At 52.3% G+C, this 15,374-nt stretch overlaps 1 protein-coding gene across 4 annotated transcripts in view; it reads left to right on the top strand.

Annotated features, from left to right (window-relative positions):
- SLC13A5 (solute carrier family 13 (sodium-dependent citrate transporter), member 5) overlaps positions 1-15,374 on the top strand; it is a 28,871-nt gene that overhangs the window by 5,852 nt on the left and 7,645 nt on the right. For 2 of the 4 annotated variants that reach the window (XM_011958443.1, XM_011958439.1), the window contains exons 2-9: positions 648-776; positions 1,016-1,152; positions 3,731-3,909; positions 4,651-4,819; positions 6,521-6,643; positions 11,675-11,890; positions 13,463-13,563; positions 14,461-14,579. In XM_011958443.1, the coding sequence (XP_011813833.1) occupies positions 648-776; positions 1,016-1,152; positions 3,731-3,909; positions 4,651-4,819; positions 6,521-6,643; positions 11,675-11,890; positions 13,463-13,563; positions 14,461-14,579 (1,173 nt within the window). The remainder of the gene's footprint in view (positions 1-647; positions 777-1,015; positions 1,153-3,730; positions 3,910-4,650; positions 4,820-6,520; positions 6,644-11,674; positions 11,891-13,462; positions 13,564-14,460; positions 14,580-15,374) is intronic. The other 2 variants (XM_011958440.1, XM_011958441.1) reach the window with 2 other exon arrangements.

Genomic DNA, 15,374 nt, shown 5'->3' with positions numbered 1-15,374 from the left:
CCACCCTCCCTGCTTCTAAGTCTCTAGTGTCCATTCTACCACGCTATATACCTTTGGGTACCCATAGTTTAGCTCCCACTTATAAGTGAGAACATGCAGTATTTGGCTTTCCATTCCGGAGTCACTTCTCTTAGAATAATGGCCTCTTAGGTGGCAAGAGCAAAACTCCATCTTAAAAAAACCGAACTAACAGGTATTTTATTCTTCTTTTCCTTCTCCTTTTCTTCCTTTCTTTTCTTCCTTCTCCATCCCCCTTCCTCTCTTTCTTCTATCCCTTCCTCCTCCTTCTCCTCCTTTTTCCTTTTCTTCCTTGTCCTATTCTTGATCTTTTCTTTTGAGAGGTAGCTAATCCAAGATTTGAGAAGATCAAAGAACGTGTCTAGAACCACACATCTGGAAAGGAGGGAGGCAGGGAGGAGGGGTGGGAATGGGGCAGGAGTCCTTTGAGGAAAGATCCTATGCCTGCCTCCCCAGCCTGACCCCAGAAAGCTGTGCTGACCAGGGCTGGGGAACAGGATGACTTTGAGTGAATTCCCTCTGAGATCACCCCTGTGTCTTGACAATCCACGCCAGCTGCTGTCTGGAGGGTTCTGGGGGTGGGGAGAGTGAGGCGGCCACATGCCGAAGCCTCAGGACTGTCTCTTTAGTTTGTCAGGTGCGCCTACGTCATCATCCTTATGGCCATTTACTGGTGCACAGAAGTCATCCCTCTGGCTGTCACCTCTCTCTTGCCTGTCTTGCTTTTCCCACTCTTCCAGATTCTGGACTCCAAGCAGGTAAGCAGACCGAGGGGATCCTGGTGACTTCCTGGTTCTCCCCTTGTCTTTCACTCTGTGAGCCGCACAGGCCTGGGGGTGACCGGAAAACCCTCCATTGTGGGTTCTCCCTGGCAGGGAAACACCACTCGGGCCTGCATCCCCACTCCAAGCGGTCCCTGAAGTCAGCATCTGGGACTTGGGTGGCTCTAGTGTGTGGCAAGGGGCAGCCCTGATGGGGCCTTCGTGCCATGCTCCAGGTGTGTGTCCAGTACATGAAGGACACCAACATGCTGTTCCTGGGCGGCCTCATCGTGGCCGTGGCTGTGGAGCGCTGGAACCTGCACAAGAGGATAGCCCTGCGCACGCTCCTCTGGGTGGGGGCCAAGCCTGCACAGTAATTACGCCTTCTCTCTCTTGCCACGTGGCTCTGCCGGAGCCCCAGGGCTGCAAGGGGGTGGAGGGTGGCACAGACCGGGCCGCCCACTGGTGAGGGCTGGCCATGGGCTTACCTGGACTTGGCTGGGTGGGGCACATTATAGCTTTAGCTAGAGAGACCAGATGCATGCGTGGTGGTGGCACACGGTGAGCAGCAGTAAGTAAGGGTCCTCTGAGTCCAGAGGAGGTGGGTCAGCAAGAGTCCTTGCAGGCTCGGAAGGCTTCCTGGGGGAGGCAGCTAGCTGCAGGGTTCCACAGGGGACAAATTGGATAGAGGCTGGATCAAGCTGTGTCTGATGGGGTAGGGGAAGCAGGCCAGAAGTGGCTCAACTACCCAGCTCATGGGGAAACAGAAAGGCCCTCTCTCCAAGCTGGAGCATCTATTCCCACTGCAAAGAAGCTTCTTAATTTATCTTCCCCGACATCACTCAGTACCCCAGCTTCTCTCTCCATTTTCAAGATCTCCCCTGCCAATCTACCTGGCCATTTCCAGCCGAGCCATGGAGTCAATATAACCATAATCATAACCATAATCAATCATGATCTTAATGGGTATACTGAGTGTCTACAAGGCCCCAAGCATGATGTCAGAAGCTTATTCATTGCCTCGTTTAATTCTCACAACTCTGAGAGAGTTCTTCTTACCGTCCACATTCTGTGGATGAGGAATTGGAGGCAGAGAGAGGTAAAGTGATTTGCTCATGGACACATGGGAATTGGACCCAGCTTCTCTGATAAGGTCTGTGTCCTCTGTAATCAGAAACTCACGGCACATCTTCCTTTTGAGGCAATGTGTCCCCTCAATGATGCCATGTCCCAGGCCCAGCCCTTGGGAGTCAGCTCCTGGTCAGTTCACGGTAAATTCCTCCTGAGGTGCCCCTGTGCTGGGGGCTGTGCTAGACCCCGAGCACACACAGACGCTGGCCTGCCCTGCAGGCGACTCATGCCCAGGGCTCCCTTGGTGCCTCAGACTCCCCTGAGCAGGGGGCTTTGTGGCTCTCTGATCTCTGTTACGCATCCTGGCATTGATTCCTTCTAGTGATTGTTTTAGCATCAAATCGAAAGCCATCGTATTTTCTAGAAATGAGAGACCCCAGGAAAGTGGACCTCGGGGCCCTCAGAATTCTTTTTCTCGGCCCCCCTGAGTGGCCAGCTTAGGTGGGAGGCCACTCCAGTGGATTTCATTCTGGAGCACGTTGGAGAGCTCCCACCTCCAAACCCAAGTTCATACATGCTTCTCTCTCCTTCCTGCCACCTGGCTCCTCTGAGCATGGTCTCCAGTTGTCCGAGGCACTGGCTGTCCTGCGGGTCACCTGTATGTGAGGCACCCTTGGTGCCTTGAAATAGCACGTAGAAACCTTGGTTCTTCTAAGACAACTCCATTCAGGCAAACTCTCCCCCTCCTCCTAGCCTGAGTTCCAGGCTTATTTTTTTTTTATGGGTCCATAATGTCCGCCTGTGTGGACAGCAGCTTGGGCCCTGGTGCAGAACAGCTTCTAGGTCCCTTCTTCAGGCTCCTACCCCTGCCCCTGCTCCTACCCCTAGGTGAACTAGGAGCCCTGAGGAGGAGCCTACTGCAACAGGGCCCACAGACTGAGAGTAGTCAAGCTCCTTCTGCCCCTAGCCTTGGACAGCTGGGGCGTGTGGAGCCACAGAGCAGAGCCAGGCCCTGCCCTGCTCACAGCCTAAGGAGAGAGCAGACATGGAAACAGGTGCTTTGAACCCAGCACAGTGATGATGAGAGTAGGGGGGAGGATTGAGAAAGGTCAGACCAGCCCCACCTGGTGCACACTGAGAGGGTGGTCCCGGGGGAGGGACGTTGGGCAGGCTCTGAAGGACCATGAGGATTCTTCCTGATAGATGGCAGAGAAGGGAGCAGGGGTTATAAGCAAAGGGAGTGTATTTTCTGAATACTGTTTGTGTGATCAGTTCCACTGCAGCATGGAGGGGTCAAAGTGTATATGCGGGGGCGGAGGAGAGATGGTGGGTACGGAGTGGCAGCGGGAGAAGAGTCACACTTTCCCAAGCTCCCTCCCCAGCTCACCCTATCCCTACTCTGCTTAGCCCTTCTGAACTTCTGAGAGGTGAGGCAGGGTTTGGGAGGGGGTGGGAATTTCCTAGCCAGAAGTGGGAAGCTGGGGCTGCCTGCACATAGGGGTATTCCAACATACCCCAGGGCAAGCTCATATTGAGCTGGCACCACGTGGATACCTGGGCTTCCCCTGCTAGATGTGGGGCAGGGATGCTCCTTAGAACCAGGACTGGATCTAAGGCCTCTTGGCAACCCCAGAAGCAAGCAGAGTAGACGTCAGTAACGTGTGTGGGAGAGGCGGGAGGGAGAGAGGAATGGAGGAGGCAAAGAAGGGAAGGGGGTGGGGAGGCTCTCAAACTGTCATCCCTATTCGAATATCCGATCTTGAATTGGCCTCAACACCTGTGCATCCCTGCAGGGGTGGACCCAGTCCCCAGCTGCTTCCCAGGAAGTATGGGGGTGGGGTGGGGATTCTCTGGCTTTCCTCCCTGCCCCTCCTCTGCAGGTTGATGCTGGGCTTTATGGGCGTCACCGCCTTCCTGTCCATGTGGATCAGCAACACGGCAACCACGGCCATGATGGTGCCCATTGTGGAGGCCATACTGCAGCAGATGGAAGCCACGAGCACAGCCACCGAGGCCGGCCTGGAGCTGGTGGACAAGGGCAAGGCCAATGAGCTGCCGGGTGAGCCCCTGCCCAGGGCACTGCCAGGCCACAACAGCAGCCTTCCCCTCCCTCTGCTGGCGAATGCTTTGGCCACCCCCTTCTCCCTGTCTGCTTCCTGGAGCCCTCCTTTAAACATGCACAGAGAAAAAAAAAATAGAAAATACTGTTGTCGTAAGTTTTAGGAAGGGGATTATTGCATAAAAGTTAGATCCTTTAATAGAGCTTTGAACAAAGTCCCACCCTCGGTTCCCATCAGTTGCAGAAATCAGTGTGTTCACCTGATTATTCATTCGGGTATCTTGTGAGCACTTACGGGTGCCCCTCACTTCTTGCTACTCCTGCTCATCCTCAAGGAAGTCTTCTCCGACCTCCTCGAGCAGCTCAAATCCTTCCGCTCTCTGCTCCCATACGTCTTGGACTTGGTGACCCTTGCTTGCTTCTCTGCTAGGTGCCAGGCTGAGGGAAGGCAAGTCAGCATCTGCCTTGCCGTCTGCCACGTCCCCTTACCATCCCCAGCCCAGAGCAGTAGATTCAGGGTCTGTGGCTGACGGCCTGATTGCCAGACCCAGGGCAAGGTCCTGGGGCTTACAGAGAGGAATTGGGCACATCCCTGCCAACAACTCTTATGGAGCCCAGTGGGGCAGCTAAATCAGCAGAGCTGGGATCTCCCAATCCTCAGGTCAGCAGCAGAGTCAGGAGCCGGGGCTGGGCAGGCAGCCCCCATGAGCGGCTCAGCTGACAGCGCTGTGCCCACCACAGGGGGCCAAGTGGTTTTTGAAGGCCCTGCTCTGGGGCAGCAGGAGGACCGAGACTGGAATAGGTTGTGCAAGGCCATGACCCTGTGCATCTGCTACGCGGCCAGCATCGGGGGAACTGCCACCCTGACCGGGACGGGACCTAATGTGGTGCTCCTGGGCCAGATGAACGAGTGAGTCCTTGGTCACACCTTCTGGGGACTACAAAGTGGGTACCGGGGCTGGAGGGACCTGCCCATCTCTCTCTGCTCCTCCGCAGAGTCCTGCAGCTCGGGGCAGCCAGACCTGGCCTGGGAGCCTGGCAGGGGTGGAAAGATGTGGCCCCATCCAGCCTCTGTGTCCTGGCACCCCTACTGATGCCAGGGGAGCCAACATGCAAGTCTGCTTTCTGCTATGACGCAAGACCCACCACCTGCCCTGGGCTCAGGAATTCTGGCTCAGGGAGAGAGTGTGGATCAAACGCTGAGCTAAAGGCCTGGCAGATGACAATGTACTTCCAGACGCTGGGTCCTTGGTTGAAACTTGTAGAAAACAGACACCTCTAAAAGACTCCCCACCACTCCCTTGGCTCACTGCCTTTGGTGGCTAATGGTGATGGTGCCGTGATATCCGAGGTCTACAGATGGTATGAAGGGCTGGGGTTGGATCATTCACCGCCTCACTGCTTCCTTATAGTCCCACTGATTGCCTTTGAGGTGACAGGTCCCCTTGTGAGGTGTACAGGTGAACCATGGGGTGGTTTGGAACTTTCCAGCCTTGGCCACAAAGGGATGCAGGCCATGAGGACCCCATTTCTGTGCCTGGCCTTCTGCTGGGTGGGGCCGGGATCACAAGAGGGAGAGAAACCTGGACCCTGCCGTGGGGGTAGTCATGGTCTGTTGAGGGTGGCAAGATGCCTGGGGCTTCCAGGCACGTCTGGTAAATAAATGTATTAATTGAGGTATGTACTAATTGCAGTGGGCAGGAACAAAAATAAGGTGGTGCCATCCTTTGTAGACAGGAGCCTGGACAGGGGTGGGGAGGGCAGTGGGTACAGGAGCTGGGAGGTGGAAAGGACAGGTCTGGAGCCTGGCTGGGCAGAAACTTGAGGTTCAACAACCCGTTTGTTTTAATTTCGGGAGTGCTTTCTGTAATGATATCCTTACAGTTCTCCAGTAACTTTCTTTGGGAAAAGCAGCCTGTCTGGGGTGAGTGAGGAAAGCTCTGCGTCTGCTTTGACACGCTTGAGCTAAAAGGGGCAGCCCATGGGGCTAGCAGAGCCCCAGGGATGGGAGACAGGTGGCCCTCCTCCAGCCTCCACTCTGGGAAGCTTTTGAGATTTGCTTTGCTGAGTGAGGGGACCATCCTTTGCAGAAACCCACAGGGTGAGATTGCTGAGGGCTCTGTGGATCCCCAGAGCTATCAGTCAAATTACACGCGTGTGTATAAAAGCTGTATTTTTCTTTTCTTTTTTTTTTTTTTTTTAGACAGAGTCTCGCTTTGTTGCCCAGGCTGGAGTGCAGTGGCGCGATCTTGGCTCACTGCACCTTCTGCCTCCTGGGTTCAAGCGATTCTCCTGCTTCAGCCTCCCGAGTAGCTGGGATTACAGGCGACCGCCACCATGCCTGGGTAATTTTTGTATTTTTAGTGGAGACAGGGTTTCACCATGTTGGCCAGGCTAGTCTCAAACTTATGATCCACCTACCTCGGCCTCCCAGAGTCCTGAAATTACCGGCGTGAGCCACTGCGCCCGGCCACAGGCTAGACCTCAGGAGGACATGGCCCCCACACAGGCCCGCCGCTCAGGACCCAGCTGCTGCTCCGCCCCCACGCACAGGGCCAGGCTGGCTCCCCACGGCTCAGCATCTGAGGTGGGGACCGCTGTCTCCTTGTAGGTTGTTTCCTGACAGCAAGGACCTCGTGAACTTTGCCTCCTGGTTTGCATTTGCCTTTCCCAACATGCTGGTAATGCTGCTGTTCGCCTGGCTGTGGCTCCAGTTTGCTTACATGAGATTCAAGTAAGTTTGAGCCGCTCACAGCCTCATTATACCTAATTATGCCTCCAAGCTGCAGAAGAGCCTTCAGACTCAACAGGCAGGTTTACAAAGTCCTCCGCGTCTGACCCTGATCTTTCTCCAGCCCCGTCTCCTGCTAGTCTGCCCTCCTGTTCCTTCCACCCCAGGCTGCTCGCTGAGCTTTGCGCACACGTGGTCCCCTCTTCCTGGAATGCCATTCTCTACCTTCCCACCTCCTCAGCCTTCCAGGCTGGCTCAAACGCTGCTTCCCTGACTTTCCCTCCAACCCCCATTCCATCTCTGAGCGGCCCCTGGGCATATCACAGTCCTGTCCTTTAGTGTCTGCATTCGGGTTCCAGTGACTGAATTCCTCCAGAGCCACTCTGGTGACAGACACCCCGCACAGCTCCCAGCACAGGGAGGAAGAGCAGGCAGGTTAAAGCAATTAAAGATAAGCTGGTCCCCACGTGCCAGTTCGACATTGCTGGATGAGCTTCCTTTTGGCCGTGTGGGTTCATCAGGCCAGGTCACGGCAAACCTGTGACTTAGCTCTGAGCTGAGCGCATTATGCTCTGTGCCTCAATACACGGGAAGTTTAAGTCGAGTAAAACCAGGAGTGATTACGACCAAATCCATCCAAACCCAGACATTTACTGAATACCTCTGATGTTCCCAGCAGTGTATGGGTCCTAGAAAGTTTACCTTCCTGTTCCTAGTACACAGGCAAGTTCAACAGGGGTTACCTTTGATGGCAGCCAGACTTTGGACAGAAACCATGACCTGTGGCTGACAAATAGCTAAAAAAAAAGTTATTGTTTTTCTAAAACACACAAATTTATCTGTGGTGCAAAGGTGATGAGACCACAGCAGGATGGAAAGTACTCAGCTCTGAGTTAAGTGCATGTGCTCTGTGCCTCCGTCCACAGGGAGTTCGAGTCAAGTCAAACCAGGGGAATATGTGACCAGAGCTGCGAGGCAAAAGTGCCCATGGAAACCCGTGGTTTCATGGGGAAAATAGGGAATTTTCCTAAGTTTTCTTCTGAAGGAGGGACTGTTCTGAAAACTCCTATTAAAAAGTTGCTATACAGGCCGGGCGCGATGGCTCACACCTGTAATCCCAACATTTTGGGAGGCCGAGGTGGGCAGATCGCCTGAGGTCAGGAGTTTGTAACCAGCCTGGCCAACATGGTGAAACCCCGTCTCTACTAAAAATACAAAAATCAGCCGGGCGTGGTGGCCCACGCCTGTAATCCCAGCACTTTGGGAGGCCGAGGCGGGTGGATCACCTAAGGTCAGGAGCTCAAGACCAGCCTGGCCAACATGGTGAAACCCCATCTCTACTAAAAATACAAAAGTTCGCTGGGCGTGGTGGTGCACGCCTGTAACCCCAGCTACTTGGGACACTGAGGCAGGAGAATTGCTTGAAGCCGGGAGGTGGAGGTTGCAGTGAGCCAAGATCGTGCCACTGCACTCCAGCCTAGGTGACAGAGCAAGACTGTGTCTCAAAAAAAAAAAAAAATGTTGCTATACACATTCAAAACAATCATAATAATGATAGTAAGAATAATAATATTAATGATCATTGCCCAAACCCCACTCTGTCCTGCCAGTGGATGCGGCAGGGGAAACTGTTCTCATGGCTGCCTGGTCACCCAGTTTGACTTTGACAGTAGCTTTCTTTGCCCTGCCTCTTGGATCTGCACCAGGGCCAAAGTCCTGTTTATTTGCTCACATCCATCGAACAGGTCTCTCAGGAGATGGTCCTGGACCTGCTGCAGGTGACCATGTGTGTCTCCTCATGGGGCCATAGAAATAATAATGATCAACATTTATTGAGTGCTCATTATGTCCCAGACATGATTTCGAGTGCTCTTTTTCTTTCTTTTCTTTTCTTTCTTTCTTTTTTTTTTTTTTTGAGACAGAGTCTTGCTGTGTCGCCCAGGCTGGAGTGCAGTGGTCCAATCTCAGCTCGCTGCAACCTCCACCACTTAGGTTCAAGCAATTCCTCCTGCCTCAGCCTCCCAAGTAGCTGGAATTATAGGAACCCACCACCACTCCTGGCTAATTTTTGTATTTTTTAGTAGAGACGGGGTTTTGCCATGTTGGCCAGGCTGGTCTTGAACTCCTAACCTCAGGTGATCTGCCCTCCTTGACCTCCCAAATTGCTGGCATTACAGATGTGAGCCACCTCGCCTGGCCCAAGCACTCTTAAACTTAATTTTCACAACAACCTGTGAGGTCAGCACTATTATTATTATTCCCAATTTACAGACAAGGCCACTGAGGCATGGAGAGATTATGTGGTTGACACAGGAGTATGTCACAGGGCAGTACGGGGACTGAGACTTAAACCCAGGCATTTTGGCTTCCACTGCGCGTGGCATCCCCTTTTGGGGAGGCTGAGGGTTCCTGCCCTTAGTTGCCTCCAGACCTAAGCATGACCAGGTGTCACAAGCACTAGTTGGGGCCTGAGGCTGCCCTAGAACCCCAAGGCCTACTGAGAAAGAGGAGGGAGACAGCGTGGCGCTGGGGCCACAACGGCACCATCCGCTTCTTATCTGGCCAGAGGCAGATGTCAGGCCCCTGGAGACTCGCAGCCAAGAACCTGAAGCTGAGTCCACCCAGCCTGGCACAGCCTTTCTCAGCTCTCGTTGACTGGCAGGGGAGCCTGAGAGTGTCTGCAGCAGAGGTCTTCTGAGCATGCTCGTGGTGGGGTGCGTGGCTGCAGTCCAGTCCCACCCCTTCCCGACGGGCCACCCTGGTTTGGACGCACGCAGTGTGGCTGGCCGGGGTGGCTCACAGGAGCTTTGTTTTGGTTCCAGATCTGGAAGGTAGAGGACAGCTTTTACATTCAGTTTGAGTAATGGGAGCAGTGCTCTGGCCCAGGCCACATCCTGCCATAAACTAGGACCTAGTAGTCCCTGCCTGCCTTTGTGGCCTCATGGGCCCCCCCACCTGAGCCCAGGGAGCACCTGTCTCAGCTGCAGGAAGCAGCTCCACTGTCGGCTCTGCTCTCACTTGAGTTCCTCATCCGAACGATCGTGGAGAACGAGGTTAAGGTCTTGGCCTCTAGCCTAATCCAGAAAAACTATCTTGCTGAGGAGCCTAGTGTAGCCTCCTAGGCTATATCTAGCCAAAGGGGCCAGACCCCACCCCAGGTCCCCCAAGAACTACATGAGATATTATTACTGGTTATGCCTAACTGTCCCAACCAGGCTCACCTCCTGTAATAGTGATGAGGGTTCTTTGGGACCCCTGCCAGGGCGGAGGCATGCAAAGCTCAAGGATCTCTCCCCTCTTCTTGGCTCTGCAGCCAAGTTTACCATGTGCATCATGGTAAATTGAGTCCAAGTTTACCATGGTGCATCACGGTGAAGGCTGTTCTGCTGCAGAAGGACACTGTGGTCCCCGCCCCCTGACCCTGACCTTGGCCCCTCACAGGTCAACTGGATCAATTTACTTCCATCTCATGCCAGCCTGGTCATCACCAGATGAAATTAACCCAGAGGGTGAGAGCAAAGCTGCTTAGCACGAGAGACTCTGAAAGCTTGGCGGTACCACTGTGGGGCACCAGCATTGGACGGTTACGTACTCCATGCAGCCCCTGAGTCTGCAGCTACTGTGGTGCTGGAGATGAGCTGCCAGCACCAAATGCAGGCTCTGGCTCCTGGGCCACTAGTAATACCAAGATCGCCCCTTATGCTGGAAACCTGAAGCCCCTGGCTGAGCCCCACTGTCTCTAGGATGACAGGTGGCAGCAGATAGGTGCTTAGTAGAGCATAAACTTTACCAAGCCAAGGGCGTGAGCGCAGAGAGGCCCCGTCTTACGCAGTGGAGCCATCCCCATGCCCAATGTCTGGAGAGTGTCCCTAGTGGGTGGCCCTCAGGACACACAGCCTTGCTCCCTTGCCCAGCAGGGAGATGATAGCCAGCTGTGCATACCTGAGATCCCATCAGTGTTGCTGCCTTTTCTGACCCCTGAGCACCCCAGAAAGCTGTGACCTGATGTCCTGGTGCCCCCATGTACCAGGCCAAGCCACCATCACACCAACACTTGGCCCTCACACTCTCCAAGGCTGTTCACATCCAGCACTGGCTTCAGGAATGAGCTCCTATTCCATCAACCCCAGCCCTCCTCTGATTATGTCTCAGGGCCCCTGGGAGGGTTCTCACAAAGGAGGGCTCTTCAGGACAATACTCCTGGCCTTGCCCACCCCTTCAAACCAACAGTGGCTGGAACTGGAATGTGTGAATGGACTCTTCAGCATACTTTAAGGCCTTTGTCCTGTGCACAGTGGCCCCAGTTATCCCCTCTCCACAGCTGAGCTCCCCCTACACCTCTTCCAAGAACCTTCTCTCCTCCCTGCCCCCTCATGCGAACACCACCTTAGGGGAGGCCCTGCAGGATACCCTGGACAATGGATACTGGTCCCAAGGATCCCATCCAGGATGGGGGCACCCATCCTGGGCTGGCTTCCTTCCTGCCCTAGCCATGCCTGCTGCTAACCCCAGGGTCTCCTGGATCCCTAATCCTGCACCTCCACTCCAGGGAACGCAAGGACCATTCTGCCCCTGACTAGCCCTGTCTGCCAGGGTGCATATTCACTCCCTGCATTTCCCTGAGCCACCTTGGTGATGGCGGTTGGCATCCCAACACCATCGAAGGCAGCTCCAGGCTGAGGTGGAAGGAGGAAGACTTGGAGAGCATGAGAGAGCTCTGTTCCCACCTTGCACAGGCTCCGGAACTTCTTATGGCCTTCCCCCAAGTGACCCTGGAGCAGCCAGTCTCCAGGTGGCTGGGCATCTGCCAAGACCCTCTAGGCTCTCTATAGAGACTTTTCCCTACTACATTCTGGGATGGAAGAACGGGAGGGGGAAAGAGGCAGGAAGGGCCTTTCTCTAGGCCTTATAGCAGGCGAGGACAGCATTATGTGTCTTTTTGCTACATTCTGCTGTAGAACATTTAGGCTCCATCTGACCAGCACCTGAGCCAACCAGTCTGCCCTGCCCTTCTCTCATCTTTGCATTCTCCAGTTTTAAAAAGTCCTGGGGCTGCGGGCTAGAGAGCAAGAAAAACGAGAAGGCTGCCCTCAAGGTGCTGCAGGAGGAGTACCGGAAGCTGGGGCCCTTGTCCTTCGCAGAGATCAACGTCCTGATCTGCTTCCTCCTGCTGGTCGTCCTGTGGTTCTCCCGAGACCCCGGCTTCATGCCTGGCTGGCTGACTGTTGCCTGGGTGGAGGGTGAGACAAAGTAAGTCTTTGATTCAATAGAAATCACTGGCTTAGGGTCAGGCGCGTTGACTCACACCTGTAATCCTAGCACATTGGGGGGCTGAGGTGGGTGGGTCACATGAGGTTAGGAGATGGAGACCATCCTGGCTAACAAGGTGAAACCCCATCTCTACTAAAAATACAAAAAATTAGCCAGGTGTGGTGGCAGGTGCCTGTAGTCCCAGCTACTCAGGAGGCTGAGGCAGGAGAATCGCTTAAACCCAGGAGGCGGAGGTTGCAGTGAGCTGAGATCATGCCACTGCACTCCAGCCTGGGCGACACAGACAGACTCTGTCTCAAAAATAAATAAATAAATAAAAATAAAATTTAAAAATAAAACACACCACTGGCTTAGTGCACTGGTGCCTAAATGCTGCTGTTCTTGACTACAGGTGGCAAGAGGAATGTGGGCCAGGCACTCATGCTTGGTCAAGACTTCTCCTTTTTTGGGAGCTGGGTTTCAGAGAGCACTTTGTGGTTTCACGACTTATTTTTGTTTTCTGACCAAGCTTCACAATAAGACCCCAAATGTATTCCTGTGGTATCCTCTCCTCCCTGAGTAGGCTGAGCAGAAAACCCTTGGCCAGGCAGGGGGTGTCCAGAGCTGTGATGTGAGAGATTTCTTGGGCTAGGAGTAGGGCTCCCAGAGCTCTGGTTTCCAAATCTCTGCTCTGCCATCTTCCCTTTCTTATCTTCACATCTGGTCAAATCCCTCCAAAGACACACATCTAGGGAGCTTCATAGAAAGAGACTTGGCAAAGGGGGTACATGTGGTTTCCTTCCTGGCTAAGACATTGTCAGAATGCAAGAAAGGATGAGAAACATGTACATCCTAGAAAAGGCAGAAGATGTGGGCAGGGAGATGCTGCCTATGATGGCCATTTCATTTGGAAGGTAGGCTTGGGTCAGCACCCAAGCCGGGATGTCTTCGTGGTCATCCTGGTGAACCCAGAATTCTAGAAAACCTGGTCAAGAAGAGGTCCTGAAATACACCTATGGAGAATGCATGCTGAGAGGGGGAATTAGGCTGCTTAGGATCACCCAAAGTTGGTGGTCAAGAGTGTGGGCATCTTGATTTCCAGCCAGGATTCAGTCTACCACATCACTCTTATTTTTTAATTTTTTTTTTTTTTTTTGGAGACAGAGTCTCACACTGTCACCCAGGCTGGAGTGCAATGGCACGATCTCGACTCACTGCAACCTCCGCCTCCCAGCAATTCTCCTGCCTCGGCCTCCCGAGTAGCTGGAATTACAGGCGCCTGTTGCCACGTCTGGCTAATTTTTTGTATTTTTAGTAGAGACGGGGTTTCACTATGTTGGCCAGGCTGGTCTTGAACTCCTGACCTCGTGATCCGCCCGCCTCAGCCTCCCAAAGTGCTGGGATTACAGGCGTGAACCACTGCGCCTGGCCACCATTCTTGACCTTGACTTTTAGGGCTACGTGAGCCTGTTTCCTTGCATAGGAGCATTTGGACACAGAACTGCCAGAGTTCAGATGGGTTTATTGAGTGACTGTCTCTGCAGCAGCTGAGCTGTGCTTTTCCCCACCTAGGTATGTCTCCGATGCCACTGTGGCCATCTTTGTGGCCACCCTGCTATTCATTGTGCCTTCACAGAAGCCCAAGTTTAACTTCTGCAGCCAGACTGAGGAAGGTAAGTCTCCTGTTCTGATGGCCCAGTCCTTGGGACTGGAGCCCTGGAAGCAAAGGGTCATTATGGGATTCCCTGAGCCCTAGAGGGAGACAGTGCCTCCCAGATAAAGCCTGGGAGACTGGCTTTCAAGCCACCGGTGGCATTATTTAGTGCAAAATCTCTTTTTTGCTTTTTAACAATTGAATTTAACATTTGAAATTTTATTTATTATTACAACAGGAACAGAAAATGTTTCAAATTTTCCATAACACTGATTTCCATTCAGCAATTTTTCGTTTTCTCTCTTCCTCTCAGTCTTTGCTAATATGCCTGTCTATTACATTATAATCAAAACACACACCATTTGAATCCTATTTCTTTGTTGTTTCTTCTTCCACTTTTGATTGATATTACACTATAAACATTTCCCACTATTGCTACAGTCTTCAAATATATTTCCTCTAATAATGGCATTATATTGCATTGAGGAGTTACAATCATTCTGCTGTTATAGAACATTTTGGCTGTTTTGAATTTTTTTATTTTCATAAATTAATGTTTTCTTCTCTATAGCTTTTCCTTTAAAGGTATTTTTTCTTTAGGATAAACTTCTAGGAGTAACATTGCTGAGGTGATAGAATATAAAGTCTTAATGGCCCTTAAAATGTATGGCCAAATTGCTTTTCAAAAAGGTTATACCAATTTATGATGCTATTAGCAAAGTGTGTAATAGTTTGACCATATCCTCACCAGCAATGTATATATTATTGTAAACTTTAGCTAATGTATAGGTAGGAGATGGTACCTCATTGTCCTTAACAGCTTTATTCCCCCTTGATTAGATTTCTTTTGTCTCCTAATGCTGCTCTGGTGTGTGTGTGTGTGTGTGTGTGTGTGTGTGTGTATTTTTCTTCCCAGAAAGGAAAACTCCATTTTATCCCCCTCCCCTGCTGGATTGGAAGGTAACCCAGGAGAAAGTGCCCTGGGGCATTGTGCTGCTACTAGGGGGCGGATTTGCCCTGGCTAAAGGATCCGAGGTAACTTCTCCAGCCACAGGCTGCCCAGAGCCCTCTTCTTGGTCAAGAGGGTGGCGTTTCTCCTCCCCTCCATCCATGGGCTTGTGTGTTTCTATGCCTGCATCCTTCGTATAATTGCACATTCCTTGAGGACATGGATTCTGTCTTGTAATCTAGGAACTCTACACCACACATAGGGCCTGGAAGACAGAATGTAACTTTTGAGCGATTGCAGGAATGAGGGAATGAGTGACCGTGGTTAGCCAAGAGAGGCAGAGGATGCTGTCAGGTACCCTCTGGAGTTTGATCACAATAATCTCCGCTTTGATTTGTCTGAGGGAAATCTTTCTTTCCAGTCCTTGTCAATATTGTTTGCTACTACCTTTGGTCCTTCTACTGGCTGAACTCTTTGTTAACATGGTAGCTACTTCAAAATTTTTCTTTAGCTAAGTATGTAGCAGCATAGGAAGAGAAGAATATGTTGGAAAATACACAAAAATATAACTTTCTTTACCTCCTTCTATCCCTCCCGGGGATAGAAATGAACCAGAAGGAGAGATGAGCCAGCTTGTTGCTGCTGTCCTCCAACCAACCGTCTACCTGCCCAGCCATCCAGGAGTGTAATAGACAAACTTGGTCTTGTTATTGCTGTTTCTTCAATATCTAGGACACAGCCTGGTGCCTAGTGGGTGCTTAGTTTTTGTGGGGGTGAACAAATCCATCCATCTAGTCACCTCTCCATCCATTCGTCTATGCATCTATTCATGTCTTCATCCATCCATCCATCCATCCATCCATCCATCCATCCATCCATGT

This window comes from Colobus angolensis, unplaced genomic scaffold, assembly GCF_000951035.1.
Source record: "Colobus angolensis palliatus isolate OR3802 unplaced genomic scaffold, Cang.pa_1.0 Scaffold47, whole genome shotgun sequence".
In the NCBI taxonomy this organism is placed as follows: Eukaryota; Metazoa; Chordata; class Mammalia; order Primates; family Cercopithecidae; genus Colobus; species Colobus angolensis.
Note: the sequence above shows the minus strand (reverse complement) of the source record. Positions and strands in the feature narration are given on the sequence as shown.